This window comes from Tilletiaria anomala, assembly GCF_000711695.1.
Source record: "Tilletiaria anomala UBC 951 chromosome Unknown K437scaffold_20, whole genome shotgun sequence".
Lineage (NCBI taxonomy): Eukaryota > Fungi > Basidiomycota > Exobasidiomycetes > Georgefischeriales > Tilletiariaceae > Tilletiaria > Tilletiaria anomala.
This window is the reverse complement of record NW_013547002.1, coordinates 112,254-131,945: the sequence shown is the minus strand read 5'-3', so window position 1 is coordinate 131,945 and position 19,692 is coordinate 112,254. Positions and strand designations below refer to the sequence as shown.

At 55.6% G+C, this 19,692-nt stretch overlaps 7 protein-coding genes across 7 annotated transcripts; 5 read left to right on the top strand and 2 right to left on the bottom strand.

Moving 5' to 3' along the window:
- Positions 1-125: 125 nt before the first annotated feature.
- On the top strand, positions 126-2,095 carry K437DRAFT_293659 (uncharacterized protein). Its single transcript, XM_013388996.1, has 4 exons — positions 126-921; positions 1,000-1,337; positions 1,415-1,801; positions 1,893-2,095. The coding sequence occupies exons 1-4, from the start codon at positions 279-281 to the stop codon at positions 1,962-1,964; spliced, it is 1,440 nt and encodes a 479-aa protein (XP_013244450.1). The 5' UTR covers positions 126-278; the 3' UTR covers positions 1,965-2,095.
- On the bottom strand, positions 2,046-5,647 carry K437DRAFT_233760 (BRO1-domain-containing protein). Its single transcript, XM_013388995.1, has 4 exons — positions 5,436-5,647; positions 5,211-5,371; positions 4,607-5,124; positions 2,046-4,535 (listed from the first exon to the last, which is right to left on the bottom strand). Exons 1-4 carry the CDS (start codon positions 5,468-5,470, stop codon positions 2,103-2,105), a joined length of 3,147 nt encoding a protein of 1,048 aa, XP_013244449.1. The 5' UTR covers positions 5,471-5,647; the 3' UTR covers positions 2,046-2,102.
- A 2,362-nt stretch (positions 5,648-8,009) lies between these two features.
- On the top strand, positions 8,010-10,870 carry K437DRAFT_267361 (glycoside hydrolase family 5 protein; the record flags this gene model as incomplete). Its single annotated transcript, XM_013388994.1, has 7 exons — positions 8,010-8,080; positions 8,181-8,444; positions 8,537-8,659; positions 8,751-8,959; positions 9,155-9,275; positions 9,347-10,709; positions 10,796-10,870. The coding sequence occupies 7 exons, from the start codon at positions 8,010-8,012 to the stop codon at positions 10,868-10,870; spliced, it is 2,226 nt and encodes a 741-aa protein (XP_013244448.1).
- Positions 10,871-11,587: 717 nt separating this feature from the next.
- K437DRAFT_255192 (DUF543-domain-containing protein) lies at positions 11,588-12,556 on the top strand. Its single transcript, XM_013388993.1, has 3 exons — positions 11,588-11,879; positions 11,971-12,055; positions 12,139-12,556. Exons 1-3 carry the CDS (start codon positions 11,823-11,825, stop codon positions 12,489-12,491), a joined length of 495 nt encoding a protein of 164 aa, XP_013244447.1. The 5' UTR covers positions 11,588-11,822; the 3' UTR covers positions 12,492-12,556.
- A 535-nt stretch (positions 12,557-13,091) lies between these two features.
- On the top strand, positions 13,092-14,416 carry K437DRAFT_255190 (uncharacterized protein). The gene is made up of 2 exons (XM_013388992.1): positions 13,092-13,490; positions 13,557-14,416. The coding sequence occupies exons 1-2, from the start codon at positions 13,233-13,235 to the stop codon at positions 14,325-14,327; spliced, it is 1,029 nt and encodes a 342-aa protein (XP_013244446.1). The 5' UTR covers positions 13,092-13,232; the 3' UTR covers positions 14,328-14,416.
- Positions 14,417-14,606: 190 nt separating this feature from the next.
- On the bottom strand, positions 14,607-14,903 carry K437DRAFT_222057 (uncharacterized protein; the record flags this gene model as incomplete). Its single annotated transcript, XM_013388991.1, has 1 exon — positions 14,607-14,903. One exon carries the CDS (start codon positions 14,901-14,903, stop codon positions 14,607-14,609), a length of 297 nt encoding a protein of 98 aa, XP_013244445.1.
- A 2,802-nt stretch (positions 14,904-17,705) lies between these two features.
- K437DRAFT_74118 (Cwf15/Cwc15 cell cycle control protein) lies at positions 17,706-19,139 on the top strand. The gene is made up of 4 exons (XM_013388990.1): positions 17,706-18,369; positions 18,439-18,770; positions 18,856-18,927; positions 19,025-19,139. The coding sequence occupies exons 1-4, from the start codon at positions 17,942-17,944 to the stop codon at positions 19,066-19,068; spliced, it is 876 nt and encodes a 291-aa protein (XP_013244444.1). The 5' UTR covers positions 17,706-17,941; the 3' UTR covers positions 19,069-19,139.
- The last annotated feature ends 553 nt before the right edge of the window (positions 19,140-19,692 follow it).

The window sequence follows — 19,692 nt, the reverse complement described above, 5'->3', positions numbered from 1 at the left end:
CTACATCCGCTATTATAGGCACTATGGCAGTCTCTTCCCTCTCTCATCGCCGGCACAAGAGACACCCGCGTCGCGAAATGAACCACGTCCTCGCCAACACATCTTTTCGACTGCGCGTTGTTGGAGCTCCCCCTGCCCTTTGCGTACCCTGAGGAATTCCCACTCTCCTGGAGGCATCTGATCACGGGTTATTGTCAGTGCCGATCATTTTGAACGTCCGGGAAACCTCATCGAGCGCATACATTCGCTGGCCAGCAGCGCGCAAGTCTTGGCCCCAGATGGGCGACACGCGCTCCTCAACGCGTCCGAACGACTCGACAAGCATGAGTCCATGGTACGCCACAAGCAGTAGCGGCCCTGTCGTCGACATGCGATCCAAGGGCCACAGCGTCCATATGAATAGTGGCACCAGCAACGGACACAACCCGTCTCATGCATCCTCGTCGTCCGCGCGAATAACAAAAGCGGAGAAGCTAAAGGCCAAGAGCCTCGATAACGATAACGATGACGACGATGACGAAACTGACTTTTTCGACCGAAGACGCAAAAAGAGTCAGCCCGGACCACTTATCATCGACGAAGATGACATCCAGAAGGCTTCCCGGATTGAAGAAGCACACATTGAAAGCGATGCAGAGAGCATAGCATCATCCATTTCGTACGATTCGGACGGCAACGAGCGCAGGCGGAGGAAGCGCAAGCGGAAAAATGGTATACAGGACCGGCGCATCAATGGAATGCCCAACTGGATGTTCAATCCTGTGGAAAGTGATGAGGACGTTGGCAAAGACGACAGCGACCTCGATGGAGTCATCCAAGTTATCGACAGCGATGAGGAATATGAGACGACCGAAGCCAATCGTCGCAAGAGGCTAGAGCGCAGCCCAGAGCTCACACCTCCACCGGAGATATCCGAGATCAGTGAGTGTATTGAGCTCTTTCGCTACGCATGGAGCATGTTTTGTTCAAAATGTTGTGGGATTCCACCCCATGCAACAGCGCGAAACAAGACCCGGTCCATTGTCCAAGCGCAGTTCAAAAATCTCACCTCACGTGCAAAGCCAGACGGTGACTCTCCCGCGCCACTACCCTCTACAGCCCTGCCGCGCCGGGATGACCTCTTGACTCTCGATCCGGACCTGGCAAAGCTCTACCGCGGAGCCGACGCCAAAGAGGTGCGCGCCAGAGCCTTGGCAGCGGAAGCGGCGCGTCAGAATGCTCAGGCCAAACTCAATCAGATGGAAGCGGATCAGGAGAATGCGGTCCGTAAGGCCAAAGCACCCCCTTCCAAAAAGGGAAGTAATGATGGTGAGGAGTATGCAAATGACGACACCGAAGTGAGTTACGGAAGCGCTATAAGCTCTCAATAAGGGCCCCCCTGACGCGAAATGCTACGCCACACCTTTTGCTCCAGGTCATCGACGTGAACGAAGCCTCTGACAACGATAGCGTCACATGGCAGCCAGATCTCCTTGCCAAATCCCCATCCAAGCCGCCCAGAGCTTCAATGCGCACACCCGGAAAAGCCGATGCCGCCAATGCGATCGAGATCGACGACGACGACGACGACAGTGAGGGTGACGACGCAAGCGCAAGGGCAGACGCAGCAGCAGCTGAAGATGATGCGGACGATGAGGACCGGCTCGAGCTATCGCTAAAAGGTCCGAAAGGCGTAGAGATGAATGCGAAAGTCAAGCCGACGACTTTGCTGCTCAAAGTTCGCGACCATTTCGTCAACACCAAGAAGAGTGAGATTCCTGCTGACAAGCTCCAAGTCATCAAGCTCCGCTTCGATGGAGAGGTTAGTCGCGCGCAGAATGTGGTTCGCGCTGTGCGCTGGCATCTTGCGACTATATGCTGACACATCGTCTGCATCTCTTCTCGCATCTCAGAATCTGAACCTGAATAAGTCTGTCGAAGAGGCCGAGATTGAAGACGGGGACATGATCGAAGTAGCGTGGTGATGCCCAAGGCAAGGACTTCCTACTTTAGGGACGCTTGACCGCATATACTTGAATTAGCACAACGCAACTGCGCGCATGGTTCCGCATCAATCATCACCATTTATATTGTACATTACATCCCCCCGACAGGTGTACTTTTCAAAAGGCTGGACCCTGCCATGTCTGGTATTGGCGTTGGCCTTGCCCTGGCGCTGGTGGTGGTGGTGGTGGTGGTAGCATGTTGTACAGACCCTGGTGCTGCAGTTGTGGAATTGGAGGCGGTGGCAGCCCTCCAAATGCATCCTGCTGATGCTGCGATTGGTGAGAATAGCCTTGCGAAGGCGGCGGCGGCCCTGCGTATGGATAAGTGGCAGATCCTTGTTGGGCTGGTTGCGACTCGTGGGTTTGCCACTCGTACTGGGACGAGCCTCGAGGAGCCGAAGTGGGAGGAGATGCGCCGCCTTGGAAGCTGCTGTGGAAGTGCGCAGGCGGGGGCGGCAACCCTGCACCTGCTCCTGACGCGCCATATGCGACTAGCGGTTGTTGAACGCTGTATGGCGTCTGCGACTGATACGGCTGATGTAATGGCGTTTGGGTTGAAAGCGGTGGCGGTGGATAGTGCAATGAGTTGCTTGGCGGCGCAAATTGCTGCGACATCAAATTTGAGCCAGTCTGCGGGAGCGGTTGTGGCGCCGCATACGACTGTGGAGGTGGCGGGCTGCTCAGCTGTTCGCGCCGCTGACCCGGCAAAGGTGGAGGCGGCGGCCCGTTGGTTCTGCTTGACCCATTGCCCATCGATAGCGACGCCATGGCGCTGCTCAGTGAGCTAGGTGCCTCGTATGGCGAGCTTGGCGAAGCAGGCGACGACGGGGAACGATTACCGAAAGCAGAAAGTGCTTGTCCATCGTCGCCTCCTGGCTTGAGCTTGTCGTCCCATTCGCGCTCGGAGACGAGACGCTCGCGCTCGCTTTTGCGCTCTGCGACAAAGATCTCGGCATTGTGGCGAAGCGCGCCGACAATGTCGAGAAGATCGCTGTAGAACGCCAAGCCTTTTAAGACGGCGCCTCGGACCTCTACACTCGAATCACGCGACTGCCGCAGCCGCTCGACGAGCCGCCGCCGAGCAGCTTCCGCTTGCGCGTAGCGCTTTTGCATCTCTTTCGCCTCCTTTCCCTCCGTCAGCTGCTTCCACTTCTGCGTAACCTCGACAATCACCTGCTGCTGCTGATCGTTGCATAGCGCAATGCGGCTCTGATACGCCTTGAACTTTTCCAGCTCCTGCGCAAAGATAGTCGGCGCGATATTCGCGTTGCGACGGTTGAGCACGAGAATCTGCGAGATGTCATCCTCCTGGATCTTCTCCTTCATGTCGTGCAGCGTGGATGCGCGCTCGCGCTTGATCTTGTTCAGCTTAAGGACCAGCGCGTCAATGTCTGTCACAAGCGTCTTCATCGCATTCGCTTGGCGGTCGTCCAGGCTGTCTTCCTCCTCGTTCAAGTCCAGCAAGGAGGCGCCTCCAGATTTGACGCAACCTGCAGCTGAGCTCGATACAGCCTCTGCGAAAGCTTGCTCTAGCGCGGGTCGTCCACGCGCCAGCAGCTGCACATCGCCTTTGGTGTTGTTCCACAGATCTCGGATCCGCTCGTCGTTTGCACAGGCCGCGGCCAGCGCATCGCGATTTCCCTTTAGATCTGCCCTCACAGCTCTGGTCTGCAGGCCGGAGGGCTCCTGCGTCCATTCGTGACCCCATCGCACTCGCGCCTTTTCGCATTCGCGGTTCTCGTCGTCCAGCAGCGCAAAGACGCTGGCGATCTCGTGTGCAGCTTTCGCTCTCATCTGCTCGAGCCGTCCGAATGCGGAATCGACACCCTCTGAATCGCCATTACCGATCGAATCCTCCGCAGCAGTTTGCCCTAAGCTTGCAGAAGCACCGCGGGCCAGTTCTTCCGACCAATGCACGACCTCAGCTGGCGGATCTGCCAGGCTGTCTAGCCCACTAGCTCCGGCGGTCCCAACATTCTTGAAAATCTGCAGGGAAGCCGGCAAGCCCATGTACTCGAGCGCGGCCTCCAGCTCGCCATTGGCCAAGTCGTGTCGCTCGCTCTCGGCACGCGCGAGTTTCGCCTTCTCCTCCGAGTACATACTGGCGCTCTCGTGCACCTGCAACGGGACAAGACGCTGAAAGAGGTCTGGCGACACGACCTTCTCCACTTCAGGCGTCGCGAACACCTCTTGGATGGTCATGGGCGTCGCAGCGACGAGCTTATCGACCGGAGGTAGTGCGCTCTCGGAGGGGAGGATGTCGTGGTAGATCAGATCGTTGTCCTTGACTGCTAGTGCTTTGCGCTCTGTGCAGACGGCCAGGTGGGTCTTGACGATGGTGGTCAAGGAAGTGGTCGCGTCCGCGGGGAGGTGCTTGGATGCAAGGTATCCGGACGCTGAGGAGTGAAAAGCAGAAGCAAGGGCAACAGCCTCCTTTGCCTCTCGCTCGGCGATCGTCAGGCGTACAATGCACGCCCCTAGCTGACTAGAAGACTCGTCCGCAAGTGCCCGGTAGTATTGCGTCACAGAAGAGAAATACCTCTCCTTTGTCTGTGTCCGGGCGAGAGACAAAATCTGGTCAGCACTCTCCGCGGACGCAAATCGAATGGGAGGCTGCGCACCGAAATCATAGAGAGCCACTGTCGATCAAATACCCCTCGGTTAACCCATGCCTTCATGTCCTCAATTGATTGGTGATAGGTGGTCGCCACGTGGCTCGCAATCTTTGCAATCAGACTGCATCCCTTTTTCTCTTCGACCGTCTTCTCCCAAAAAACTTCTGAGGCCTGCGCGAGCATGATTGTGGTCAGGCACTTGATGACTTCCTTGCTCATGTCGGTCGAGGGAGCGTGGAGGAAGTTATCATTGATGTGGGACAGCATACCCGCTGCTTGTCGATAGGACGTGTAGCTGCGTTTGATGCCGTCTGGATTGCCCGCCAGTCGCACCTGACTCGAGGCGAAGGAAGAGAGTGTGGCAGCGATGTTGAAGATGACGCATGCCTTTTCGTACGCTAAGCTATACTGAGATATAGACTTGGACGTGAAGGCGTCTTTCCATGGGAACTGCACGCGCAGCTCTGAGAAACGAAGCTCAAGCATCTCGAGCATGTGAAACCATTTAAAGAGCAAATCTCGCACTGTGTCCGAGCGCAATGTCGGGGACCGGTCAAAGCCATCAGCTCCCTGGCTCGCAGACGGGAATCATATCATAGTTCGGGCTCACCCGTAGCGTCGCTTCCAGCGCCTTGTAAGGCATCTTGTCGAGTGCGGTTGAGCGTAGACAGCTGATCTGCGAAGTTGCTCGGCTGCTCCCCATAGCTATTCTGGATGAGTGATTTGACCGGCGTCGCCAAGTCAACCCCTTCCGTCGCCTTAGGGGGGAACCTGGATCGGAGTCACATTAGGTTTTTGATCGATTCAGTAGGGGTCCACTACCAGCGAGACTTACCACATCATCGGCGACTGCACCGAAGCAGCTGACATGATGTATCAGCGCTGTGACGGGGCTGCTCGGGGTTGATGTCTTGTCGCGTTCACCGTTTTGCGGTGCGTCAGCCAGCAGTGACCTACGTGGTGGTATCTCGCAGGTTGCTATGGGTCGCCCGCACAGTGTCGTTGGAAGGCGGCAGATGTCTACGACATGTATCCGATGAAGTGGATGGAATATGGATTGCATCTGTGTCCGATGCTATAGTATGCGGATTACCCGATTGCTTGATATCTTTTCCTCTCTCCCCCGCGGGGCGCTGGCCGCTGGGGCGATCTGGATGTTGTCGGCTCGATGTACGAGACTGTACGTGGCCCGTGCGCAGCGCGGGTCTGTGATACTCGATAAGTAGGGTTAGAGCTGCAGCAGACTGCAGAGAGCATCTCAAGCTCTACGGTGCCCGCTATATGTAACTCTACCCCCCTGGCGCATAAGATTGCAAGCTACCCGGTTTCACACACCCACCTTTTCAAATGATGGAACGGCAGTGCATGTGCTCCATACGCGTGAGGCGGGACGCCCGCCCACATCCAAGGAGGCAGTTACAGCTGGCAAACGGCACTGCACCTTGTGTACTGAGGTGCCAGCGTTCCCGCTGTTGCACTGGGCCACCATACAAAAGACAAGTGATGACTTTGCGAACTGCGGATCACGTCTCGAGATGCAGGATGAGGTCATATGAATGAACACGAGGGATGGGCGATGCGGCCACAGGATGATTCTACCGGGCACTCGTCTGTATGATAGCTCTCGCCGATGCGCCTTGTCCTCTTCAAATGCCGAGTGCAAGTGGCCATTCCGGGGCTTTGGTGTGGTTTGAGGCTATGAGGGCCTCCTTTGTGTATGCAAAATGCATATTTGTACCGAAGAGCAGATATACGTACGTGTGTATGATAACCTGATTGGTTGCAACCCCTCATGTGAACGGATCGACCTTGTTTCGGGTGAGCAGCAGCACGAATGAGCACGGGAGCGACGAGCTGGGCTCGAAAAACTAAAGGTTCTATCTCGGGGCCTGCCCACCGGTCACTGGTTCTAGGTTCATGTGAGCACGTCAGACTACGCCTACCCTTCCTGCCCCACGAAAAATCGCATGTAGAGCAACGGGCCAAGCCAGATCCGAAGCCTGTCACTGCGCTACCCCCGAGGAGGAACGGATATATTCAAGGAAGGGACATGTTACGAGTTTAGGACATTGTTACGAAAGATTCTTACGCGCGATGATGATGTCAGTATGTGGCAAACTCACCACATCGAGGGATTCTGCGAACCTCTCCTGTTTAGCGCCTCAGCGAGACTCTAGAGATCTCAGCATCTTCGGTACTCGCCAGTGCTCACCAGATCAGCAGTCCAGAAATCCTTATTGGGTGTTAGGCGTCAGGCATTCTCTCCGGGCAATGTATCCTCACCCTTCCTCAACACCTCAACTTACGAACATGGAGATACAATAAACTGCACAGTCAATAGACAGGTGAGTGTCAGAGATCAGATGACAAGTGCCAAGGTCTTCAAATGTTCGGTTGGCTCTCTGCTCTACTCCGCTTACGGTTGATCGGACTGGAACTGGGCAAAGTGACTGGAACATCTTCATTCTCCACGTGCCAAAACAACTGATGCGGGGGCAAGAAGTGAACAAGGCCACCTCCGCCAAGTTCGTGAAATGCTTGAGACCTCGTTGCACCCGCATCTTCAGTGTTTCAGCAACAGTATCAGTCTCACGTAATACGCAGCTCGTCGTTCTTCCACAGAGCTTGTCCCGGCCGCTTTGAATGTTGGACGGCTGTCCCGCTTCGCTCACGCCTCCAGTTCTTGACTCGACGTTTGGGCTCACGAGCGTCTCGACGGTCTGGACAGTATTATGAAGGAGAGCCAGGTGAGCGCGGGTTTTGAAAAGGAAAGCCTCTCCAACTTGGAAGCCACCGCGTTGTTGATGCTTCCCAGACTCCCAGCTCTTGAAATTTCTTGGCAACAGTCAAATCCCTCGCCTACGAAAGTGTCCATGAAACGCACAGTGGCTTTAGCCCCGTTGGCTGTTCGCTTGCAGGAGATCGTCGTCGGCGTTGAGTCTTAAACCCCTCTTCTCTATTTATTTCGAGATCCATCCACCATATCAGTGCCGACTCCCCCAGGTGCCGTTGCATCAGCCATCAGCCACCACACAGGACTTGTGCTTGTCTCCCTCCAGTCTCTCACCAGCAGGTCGCCCCAACGACACATCTTGCGGGGTTTTCCTGACGCACTTGAGGACCCTCACCAGGGCAAATCAGGACGCAGTCCTTGATGTCTGCCCATGCATAGTCTTTGCCGTGTCGTCCCATGGAATCTCAATCCGGTCCCATCACACCTGTCACGCGATTGCCCCGACGAACGCCCGCAGCAGTGAAAGTGCCAGTGCAGCCCCAGCTTCCCGGCCCGACTCTTGTCTACCTGGAAAAGTGGAAACCATGTCGTGGTTCCAAAGTCCCCACTGCTGATTATGAAAGCGGTACTGGCCAAGCATCGAGCATCGATGGTGTACATAACCCGTTGCACGAGATGAGCTCCATGGCTGACTTCCCCCAGCTGCTGCCCGAAGCCCCGCCTGATTCTGCCCATTTCTTGCCCAGGTGCGCGGGTTACCATCGCCACTTATCTGCACTGCTCGGCGACCTGACAGATTCCGTCCTGACATTCTCCCTAACGGTAAACGGTTTGGTGTTATTCCAGGATCGCCGTCAGCATGCTGGCGAGCCTCATCGCTGTCCTTGCCCTCAGCGGTAGCTCGGCATGCGCTGCACCGGCTGCAGCCATAGCGCTTCAACAAGCGCAGCAGCCCGAGTCTCGCGCAGCGACTTGGTACAACCTCGGATGCTACACGGACAGCACTAGTACCAGGACCCTCAGCAAGAAAATCCACAGCAGTAGTTCCACCACGGTCGGGTCATGTCAGACCAAGTGCTCAAACGCAGGGTACACCTATGCTGGCCTAGAGTGAGTACCCTCGATAGGTTGTGAAGGAACGGAGCGAGAAGCTACGCCAGTATCTGTATTAACTCGGCGGCATGTCTTCTATTTCACCTCAGATACGGAAAGGTGTGCTGGTGCGGCAATAAGATTGCCTCGATGGGTGCACCCGCCTCAAGTGGTTGCACGACCAGCTGCGCAGGGAATGCAAGTCAGCAGTGCGGCAGCGGTAACCGCATAAAGTGAACAATTTCTTCTTATCTTCGTTGCCTTGACCGTTGCCACAACGACTGATCACACTCGCACCGACCCTTCACTCGTTCCATCCCACAGTCTCTATAGCACAATCGCCCCATCGATGAGCAACAACACGGCCAAGGCTCGTGGTAGCTTCAAGTACGCCGGCTGCTGGACCGACCCTATATCCGCACGTTCTGTCTCCTTTACCAACCCACTTTCCAGCAACACCATTGAGAAGTGCCTCTCGAGCTGCCAGCAGAAGGGATACTCTATTGCTGGTGCCGAAAATGGCAACGAGTGCTGTGAGTGGACTCCACTGCCTTCCCTTCTACCTTCGCAAAGACCGTCGATTTGATCCACTCTTCGTTGGCTTCCGTGACCTCCAAACTGCGGAAACAGCGTCGCATAAACCGCGACCCTCGCAACAGGCGCAGATTGCAACATGCGATGCAGCTCCAACAGTTCCGAATAATGTGGAGCTGGTAACCGTCTGCAAGTCTACAGCTTCAAGGTCATCGAGAAATTACCTCCGCCAGCCAAGTTTGGCGTGAGGACGAAGGTGCGCGGGGTCAACCTCGGTAACTGGTTCGTCATTGAGGCATGGATGAACCCGGGCATGTTCACCCGGCGCTACAAGCTGCTGGCGCCAACGACGAGTGAACGCTCACCGCTGCTTACTACAACACCAGTGCCGACTTGGGGGGCACATCTACGCTGCAATCTCTGCTCATCGACCACTGGTCCACGTGGATGACCGACGATGACCTTGCGCAGATCGCAGCGTTGGGCCTCAACACGGTCCGCATCCCCGTGTCGCACTGGTTCTTCAACGTCAGCACCGCCGAGCCGTACCTCGGCTACGGCGCTATCCCGACTTCGATCCCGCTCGGGTACCTCAGCCAGGCCATCCTGTCCGCTAAAAATCACGGTCTGGACGTTCTGCTCGACTTGCACACTGCCCCCGGGTCCGTCAATGGATTCGATAATGGCGGTCGACAGGGCGCTATCGGCTATGCCGCTGCGCTGAACGCCACGCAGAACATGACACGCACCATCTCCGCGCTCATTACCATGACACAGCTCGACGTTAATGACCCGCAGTACGGCGGCATCGTAAAGGCGATCGAGCTGATCAATGAGCCGATCACGTACACGTCGGCCCTGTCGCAGTCGTACATTGCCAACTTCTACAAGCAAGCCCATCTCGCCGTTCGCGGAGCTGTCACGGGCTCCGCATCATACGTGCCCACGATTGTCATGCACTACGGCTTCCAGTCGCTCTCTAGCTGGGATCAGTACTACTCGGAGACGAGCACCTACCCGAGCGGCACGTGCATGCAGGATACGCACCAGTACCAGGCCTGGGTGCCACTGAACAACCTCACGCCCTCCGGCCACATCAGCAAGGCCTGTGACCTCGCCAGCACGATCGGCTCCACGTCGAGTAGCCGCCCCGTCATTGTCGGCGAGTGGAGTCTGGCGACGAACTGCACCAATTGCTCATACGCCACTATGGCTGACAACATCAACTCGCTCAACAGCCCCACGTGGAATATCTTCGTGCGCCAATTTTTCGAGGCACAGGTCAATGCGTACGAGTCGGGCACCAACAATGGCTGGATCTTCTGGAGCTGGAAGACGTTCAGCAGGCGCGACTGGTCATACAAGGATGCCGCTCAGCAGGGATCGATCCCGTCGAACCCGACACAGAAAGCGTTTGTTCCCCCATCGGGATCGAGCTCATGCGTCAGTTCTCAGCCCAACTACCCCCTCACCTTTGCCACCACGACCTATCCGTCGTCGCGTGGCAGCAGCACTGGCGCTACGGCGGCATCCGTCTCTTCCAACAGCACCAACTCTTCCACGGCCATCACATCTGAGACCTCCAGCAGGGATAGCACAACATCGTCCATTGTCGTCAGCACCAGCACCAATACCACCAACAGCACCGTTGAAGGTGCTGTGCGCTTCAGGCTTGCCGCGGTCTCGCCCGCGTCCTTCTCACCGGCCGCGCAGGTCGTTTCGGTTGCGCCCATTACCGGCAATCGTCTCGTGAGTCATCATTGTGACCGTGTCTCAACGGTGGTCTATTCTGAGCAAGGCACTGGCTCTTCGCTCTCTGGAACATAATCTGGCAGAGACAAAATGCCTTCCCCTTCTTGCACAAGCTCATCTACTTTGCGGAGCTCGGTTACGGTCGCTTCATTCTTTAAAAAAGAAACATCCATCACCAAATCATCTGGCTAATCGCGTCCCTTTATCCACTGCAGATTCAAGTACCTCTTACCAACAGGGTCACCCAGAAAGCTTGCACGAGCATCGTGGGGCCAGCCGCTCTGGAACGCAACTTGCTCGCCCTTCAACACTCTTCTTTTTCCTTCTTTCCCTCTTTTCGCGGCATCGCAGGGGTTCTTGTTCTGTCATTACATAGATCACTGGATTGCTCATCGCAAAAGGGACACGTACCGCAGAACCAGAAACATAGCGGAAACATAGAATCGGCCACGGGCATCCGTGGGACCTGTTATGCATCATCTTAGCACCATTGCCCTTATCAATTTATCTTGTAACTAGCCTGTATTGCAGCAAATTACAATCACATTGTCACAAACACAAGCCTGCTTCTGGATTAGCGTATTCCCACATATTTGCCGCCCTCTCCGCTCCCTCGTAGGGAGTCGAACGGTTGGCCAAGAAGCCGACGTTATCGCCCGCTCTCGGCGCCTGCGCTACTTTGAAGTTTCGTTCTCAGTGATTCATAGCGCCCATGCATTCACGCACAGTTCGTCGTGACGGAGCAGCTGAGTCATGGCTGCTGGGCTCTGGCAGATGAACGGGATGAACGGTGCGGGGTGAAGTCAGGCTTTGGTACAGCCCTGTATGGAACAGAACCATGTTGAGATCGAAACGCTCATCACCCTGCCCTTGAACGCGAAGCAAAGGCGGGCGGAACCTGGCGGAACGCCTCTTACAGCCTTTAGGCGTGTTGCCTGAAAAGTGTCGATCTCGGAAGGTGGAGAGAGCACCCGGCTGGCACCGAGCTTGGATCACAAACTTCTGGGCATACAAGGTACCACGTTGCGATTAGATCCTGTAGTCAAGGGCAGCTGCAGACTACATCAAGGCCAGGTGTGCGATTACCGCAGGCTAAAGCCGAGCGCCACTATGTCAAGCACAAACGCGCCGCGTAAAGTATCCAGCGAGGATGTGATCGGTCAAAAGGTACGATGGGACCAGTTCGGCTGTGCTTTGAGCCGCGAGGGCCGCGTAGGCTTCGTATGCTGATCCTCGTTAACCTTCACTGGGCACACAGACCGATCTTTGCATCAGCAATACCATTGTCAAGACCGGAATTGGCTTCTCTGCTGGTGTGGTATTGTCGGTTCTTCTCTTCAAGCGTGTGTATGGCCAACTAACTCGGGCGAAATTGTGCAACAGCTGACATGCTTCTTTTGCCCTTCCTCCCTTGCTTTCTATACAGGACGAGCATGGCCTGTATGGTTGGGCACTGGCTTCGGGATGGGCTCAGGCTATACCGACTGCGAGCGCATGTTCAACCCAGTCGCTGTACCGGGCGTGCGTATCGTCCCTGCCAAGTCAGTGGAGGGAGCCGCCTCATCATCGCCAGGCACTTTTGAGCTCTTACAGCAGAAAGCGGGAGAGGCCTTCGGCGCGGCCAAGGTGAAAGCTGGTGATCAGCTGGAGCAGGCGACCGAAAAGGCGTCCAGCGAGCTACAAAGGGGAAAGGAGCTAGCTAAGGATTCCGCAAATGACTTGCTGTCGCGCGCAAAGAGCGGAGCGAATAAGCTCGAAGATAAGGTGCGCCAAGTGTAGAGCCTTGTACAGAACCTGCAGAAATATATGCAGGAAGAGACGATAATTCATCAACGACCCCCGATCCACCTTTCCATCAGATGCCGTCTGTGCGATCGGTACACGAAGAGACCGAGAAGCCCGGTGACTGCCTGGCGTGCCGCCTCACTGGCGCTGCCACGATGGCTGGCCTCGGAGGCTATTCGATGCTCGAAGCACACCGTCTTGGCACATTTTCGCGTGCCACTCCAAGAGTGCGGCCTCTATGGGGAGCCTCACTGGCCGTCTTTGCCATGACGTGTTTCGTGGGCTCGGTGGTACGGTTAGCAAATTGATGATCATGAGTAGAGCGAATCACTTGCGAGCGTCTGTATTCGTACGACTTGCTGCATCCCGAGCGCCGGAAAGTAGAGCATTTAGCATATGGCACCTGCATTACAATGTCTTATGATGCATATGGTGAAGGCTGTATAGCTTCGTCTGGCATGACTTTGATGACCATTACGAAGGTGATGCTACAATGGCGGCGGAACAAGGAACAGCCATTATGGGACGTCGTGGTGCAACATTTTCAGATGCTCGCGTGGGGGTAGTGACTTGTGCTGCATTTATACAGCATCAAGTCAAAAGACTTGTGTATGGCCTTCAATCAAGTCGCGGGTTGAATACACGCGAATTGGAATAGGGCGAGGTCCGGACGTGCCATTGCCCTGGAGGCGTTGAGCGTGCTGCTGCACGTTAACCATGCTCGCCTGAGACGGAATGGCACATACCTCCATCGATACCGGCGAGGACGTGGATCCGTACGAACGGGACCTTGCAAACTCGCCATCGGTTCTCGCTGGCGAGGTGCAAAAGAGCCTCAAGCGAGTAGTGCAAGAGACTGCGTGGACCATCAAGCGACGGCAGCAAGCGAATGCCATTGGATTTGATATCGTGAAGGAGCCTGGTGAGCTGCACAAGGTACAGCAAGCTTGCTTGCAGTATGTCCAATCGGTCGGAGCGCTGCGAACATGGCTGGTGAGACAACTCACCCTGCCGCAGCATCATTTCTCAGCGATTGATTATGAATCTTCCCCTCGGTAGATGCACGCTCAAGCCGCGCTGCTCGATGAGCTCCAGACCGCGACAGAGCGAGAAGCCAGAGACACACGCAAAGCTCAAGAGAAGGCAGCTGAAGAAGCAGCTAAAACGTCCAAGGCTCAGGCGAAGGACGAAGCATCCATCGACGAGACTAGCGCACAGTCAGCGGTCCCTAAGAGCACTGGAAAACAGCCAGAAGGAATTTCGACCTCCGGAAAGGGCGACACAGGCATGATCGGTCTGACCATGGAATGTAGCCCTGAGGCTTCAGCAATCGCCGCCATGACTTCATCGGCCGATACGGCTACTCTGACGAGCGATGCTCGAGCGAATCAGGAGCCAGTGGCCTTGGATGCGCCTGCTGCTACAGCGGTAATAGCGTCCAACCTGCCTACTTCGACCCCATCTGTAGATGCGACCGCGATTATCCAGCAGATCATCAACAACATGCCCTCCTCGACCGATGCCACCAGCGCGCCGTCCTCGAACCTACCTGACCTCACAGCTTTTGGTTTTGGCGACTTTGGCCTCGGATCCTCCTCCAGCTTTGATCCTGGTGCTCTTGATATGCAGAACTTCAATTTTGACGGCATGGACTTTGGCAGCAGCGTCGACGATGGTTCGGGCGGTGTCAATGGGCGCCCAGGCAGTCTGGGCGATTTGAGCTCACTGGACTTTTCGAATCTTGGTGGTCCGCCGAGCGCAACGGCGGCAGAGTTCGATTTGACGTCTATGATTCAGTCATTCGATCAGGCAACAAGCAGAAACCAGTAATGATAAGCCTTCTGCGACGGTTCGACGTGTACGTGCTCTACACAGCAGGTTGTCTGCGTGTACATGAATGATATTCTACACCATCAAATGAGTATAATCGAATGGTGACTGTATGAAAGAGGGTAACGGCGCACGACTGTGCTGCCTCAGAGTGAAGCGAAGCAAATGTCGACAACGAATCTTGAAGAGTTTGAAGAATTGCAATGCCGATGGGGCCGCACCACCGGGCGTCCCTTACCAAAGTTGCGCGTCGTTGGAGAACGCACCAGATGTGGCGCATCAAGCAAAAGTCCAGTTGATATCGATGACGCCTTCGCTCATCGGCGCCAATTGCTTAAAAGCGGTGGGTGACAGATCAAGGCTACCGTAATCGCACGACGGGCATTCGTCGACGACTTGGACGTCCGTGCACTTGCCGTGGTGGCAGACGTGCAGCATCTGATTGCAGAATTCGCCACCGTGCCATTGTTGACGCGAGACAGCTGCTACAAGCTCGCTGGACTTGTGCCAGCCGCCGCAGGCGCCTTCCGAGATGCCTGCATTGTAGTACGTGCCCTCGCCGTGATAGCGCTTCATCAGCCTCTTGCGCGCTTGTGCTATCGACTTGTGATGATGCTCATGATGGCGATTCTGCTTTTGCTTGTGCTGGTAGGCAGGATCAGCATCATGGTGGCTCTTGTGCTGCAGTGCATGGGATTGTGAATGGCGATGCGAACCGTGCTGCTCGGGCGCCGGATGCGCCTTTCTATGGGGTACAGCCGGCTGCGGAGCAGCTGGGTGGTCTGTTTGTGAAGCATCTTGAGGGGTTGATGCAAAGGATGATGACGATGAAGAGGGCTGAACATACTGTGGATCCGATTGGCCCTCATCTGCCGCACCTCCATAGGAGGCAGCTTTGTTGAATGTGCTGCCACGTTGCGGCTCGGGCACTGGAGTCTCACCATTCGGCGGGTGCTGGGGTATTGCAGCTGACGGAGGTTCTTTTTGGCGATGGGCTGCAGTGCTTGGCGAGAGGGATGTGGAGGGTTGACTGGACGTCTCTGATGTGGCCGTTGTCTGGTTGCTTGAGCTTGAAGCCTCAGAATCGGATGGCCCTGTGCTGCTGGTAGCTGCACCGGCCCCCGATGGATCCGTGGCACCGTCTTCTTCTGGGTTGTTAGCATCCTCGTCTTGGGCTGTTGCGGCTTGTCTCTTAGCATGCTGCATCAGCGGCTGTTGACGCGAGTGCCGCGGCATGCCCTTGCCCTTGCGGAAGTGACTTGCCGTTGGTGCCTGGTGGGGGGCGTCGGCAGGAATCTCGAGTCCGAGGCCCACAATGCGCTGCCTCGAGTGTGAGTGGTGAGAGCTTCTAGACACGACCGGGCGATTCCACTCTCCAGCCATCAGTACGGGAGATTCCTCGGCTCTCAATCGGGGGGTACCAGCTGCGCTACCTGGTGATGCGATCTCAAGCACATTTTGCCCTGAAGGGCGCTGGCCTCCGTTTGAATTCGCACGACGACCTCCTGAAGAGTGCGAGGACGAGCCGGCGGAGGCACCTTTTGCGGAAATGACATCTGGACAGGCGACAAAGATGAGGATAGCGCAGAGGATGAGGAGCCTCTGAACCGCCCTGAATACGGATCCATGCAGCCGCGACAGCAACGCCATATTCACTTGAGCGCCGTCCGTCCTGCGGTCGGTCTGAAGCAGGTTGTGAGCAGACGATGTTCTCCTCGACGTCCTTTACTGTAAGTTGAGATGATTGGTACCGCCTTTCATCTCATGATGAAGGTAATTGATTATTTTGCTCGTGGATTCACTCTGGTGGAATAGGAGCTGTGAGGGGCAGAGGTCAAGTAGTCCGAGGGATCGTGGGGTATCGTATGAAATGGATTTGAATAAGAGAGTAGAGCAGTTGAGCTACTGCTACTGCTACGGATTCCATCACTTGTGCAGTTCCCAGTCAAGCAGTCAAGAGAACGGGCCAAGGATGTTCTTTCGCGTGCTGACGCACCAGCGACCAGCATCTATCAGCACCCATGCTGAGCGCGACTGCAGGGATACAGACTTGAGGCTACGCCGCTACAGCGAAGGCAAATCGATACGTACCACCCAACAATGACCGACGTCCAACAGGCTGAAGCGAGCGCAGCTACCCTTGATCATGCCATCTGTAGCACGCAGACCCACGGCCTGAGGGATCTGGCATTGACAAGCTGTCCATGGCATTCAACTGGCGATGAAAGGAGGCATCTGATCAGCCTCATGCTGCTGCACGTCGTCGTACGGCTAAGCTGCATGCCTGATGTCGTGGAGCGCTCCAGGCCAGAGAGTCGAAGCCTCTATGTAAATGCACTGGCTGACAATAAGCGAAGAGCCATGAGCCAACATGCATCATGAGACTGTTCAGTGTCCACGCCTCCACGACATTTGACGACGAACGTGGGTCGCAACACAGTCGACATTGAACAGATGCAACTGCACGGTGACATCGCCCCTCGCCAACGTAACCGCCAAGGTGAGCAGACCTGGATTGTGCCTCGCTGTGGTCACTACCGAGCCGGTCCGAGATGTTTGGCTGCGTAGAAGACTCGAAGGAAGCATCTGTGAGATGCCCAACGGTCGGGGACGAGGCATGGGTCTTGCTCGTCTAGCAACCGCCGGAGCGATCGGAGTTGTTGGAATGTTGATGCTGTTGTTTGTCAACCGGAGACCGACTGCGCACTTTTTTCCAACAACTGCCGAGGTGCCTGGGTCTCCTCACTCGCAGTCAGGCACAACAGCACATCATCCATGTGCGCGCTGAGTCTCTCAATACCAGCGCCATCCACGAGGAACCTTTGTTGTCTTCCAGATCATAGTCAGCACTCGCCAGGTTTCAAACGTTTGGTCATGACCATGACTTCGGCTGATTCAGTCATTCGTCTACCTTTTGTGTCGTCACTGGCAGTGCATGGTCGCCTGCTTGTACCCCTCGGCGTAAAATCCTTCCTGGGCGCTTACGTACCCTGCATCCGGTTTCGACCTGAAGAAAAAGTAAACAGCCGTCAGTCACGCCTGTTCCAACACTTATTCAACCTGTCCCAGCCAGCCCTCGACTCTCGAGCTTGGCAGTTGCAAAGGAAGCACAAGGCAAAAAGTGCCTCTCAAGCAGTATAGACAGTCACTCGAAGCCAGTCTGGGGCCTATCACCTGTGTACATACATCGATCGCCCAGTCCCCCCGTGCGTCCAGCCCTTGCTACGCTCGAGTGACTCTTGTTCACCTCCCTGCGCCGAGCTAGCAGAGGCTCGACCGAGATTTCGGCGCTGGATCCACGGACATCTATGCATGCATACGCGGCAGGGCACATGTTCACCTGAGCTTGAAACCCAGTAACTCAGGCCTCTCGATCTCCGAAAGCTTGCCAAGCGCACACATTCGCCCATCGAGCCCCGGCATTTCCAGCGTGCTGCGTACAACATCGAATTCGATCGTGTTTGCTTTGCCAGCGCCTCGACTTAATCTCCAAAAAGGCTCGACTTTGGAATCTCCCAAAGTACCGAAATTGCGACCGAAGGCTCGACTTTCTTCACGCCTCACTCTTGCTCCAATTCGACGGCTTGCGCAGTTTCATTGAACATTAAACCACTATGTCCTCCGCCCATCGCCCCACCTGGGACCCAGCCCGTGGGCAGAACAATGCGGCGCACCTGTCCCGCGTCGCGCATGCTTCGCAACTGCCAGCGCACACAACGCTCAAGGTCCGGCAAGAAGCGCAAGGCGGTATTATCGACCGCAATGCTGCGACGCGGGCACGGAAAGATCTCAAAGCCGAGCTGGAGCGCGCTGAGTGGGAGGCGAGGAACCAAAAGCGCATTGCGCAAGGTTTGCCACCAGAGGCAGAGCCACGGGGTGATGGTACAGGCATGGATGCAGATGATGAGCATGCGTCAAAACGGCGGAAGTTGATCGAGGAAGCGATCAAGCTCGACGCGGACGACGACAGTGAGGAGGACGAAGTGTCCGAGGTGAATATAGGATCTCGTCGCGAGGTGGACAAAGGCAAAGGGAAAGCTCGGTACGTCTCTCGCTCAGAATATCTTCCGTTTGTCTGGTACGACGACCTCATATCATTGGGCATTTACAGTGATGAAACAAATCAAGCGCCCGCTTCTGATGCCCGATCAAAGTCAGACTCGAACTCGGATTCAGACAGTGACGACGACAGTGATACGGATGACGAGGAGGATGACACCGCGGCACTGCTGCGCGAGCTAGAAAAGATAAAACGCGAACGGGCAGAGGAGAAAGAGCGACAGGAGCGCGAAGCGGCGGCTTTAGCGCAGAGTGAACGCGAAGACGAGATCGCCTTGGGGAATCCGCTGCTCAATCTCGAAAATACCATCAAGAACCAGAACGCGGCCGCTGCTGCCGCGGGTGTCACACCCAGCTTTGGCGTCAAGAGGCGATGGGATGATGGTGAGTGGGAGAAAGGATCCCAGACCACTTCGTTGCGCCTTCAGCGGGCCCATCATTGACTCGCCTCATTCATCGTTTGCTGCAGATGTCATCTTCAAAAACCAGGCCGCAGGCGTGGACAAGAAGGACAGATCGAGCTTCGTAAATGACATGATCCGTGAGTTTCATCTATGTCTGCCTTTGCAGCTTGTGCCTCTGGAACCGGTAGAGCACCATCACTGACGCTGTTCCCTCCTCCAAATTCGTCGCTCAAGGAACCGAATTCCACAAAAAGTTTTTGTACCGATATCTCAAGTAATGCGGGAAGCAATGAAACGAGGTGTAGCCGCGTGCACTTGCGGATGTCCTTTTATCATATGGATTGACACCGGCACACATGCATGCTGTTACGAAGCTTCCATTCTGACTGAGGGTGAGGCGAACACGAACTGCAACACCATCAGCGCAGACCACAACCTTGTTCGGATGTCGTTTTACTGCTGCAGATAGTCTGTCCCAATCTCGTCCCGACAGCAGGCATCTCTGAGCACTTCATGAATGCCGTCAGAACACAGAAGAGCCGCTCATCCGTAGACGAGAAGGTATGGCAGTCTGCGCCCTGTAGCGCATCCTTTCTCCTAATGTTTCGATCCATAAGACACCACGCAGCAGCCATCATGTGAATGATGTGACTGGTGCCTTACGTGACTTGCTTTCGTAAATAAAAGAAAATAGGGTTCTTGGTATTTAGCTGCGCACGGGCCATGCCTCGAGTACACGACTGACGAAGCACACACTTGGCACGGATGGCGATGAGAGATGACGTTGCTGTCCTCACCTTGTTCTCGGTTCGTTGATCGCATCGCATGGCGGTGGTGGATACAATTCCTATTCCACCATGCTCAGGGGGAAACCTGCTCATCCATTCGTAGCACAACAGCAT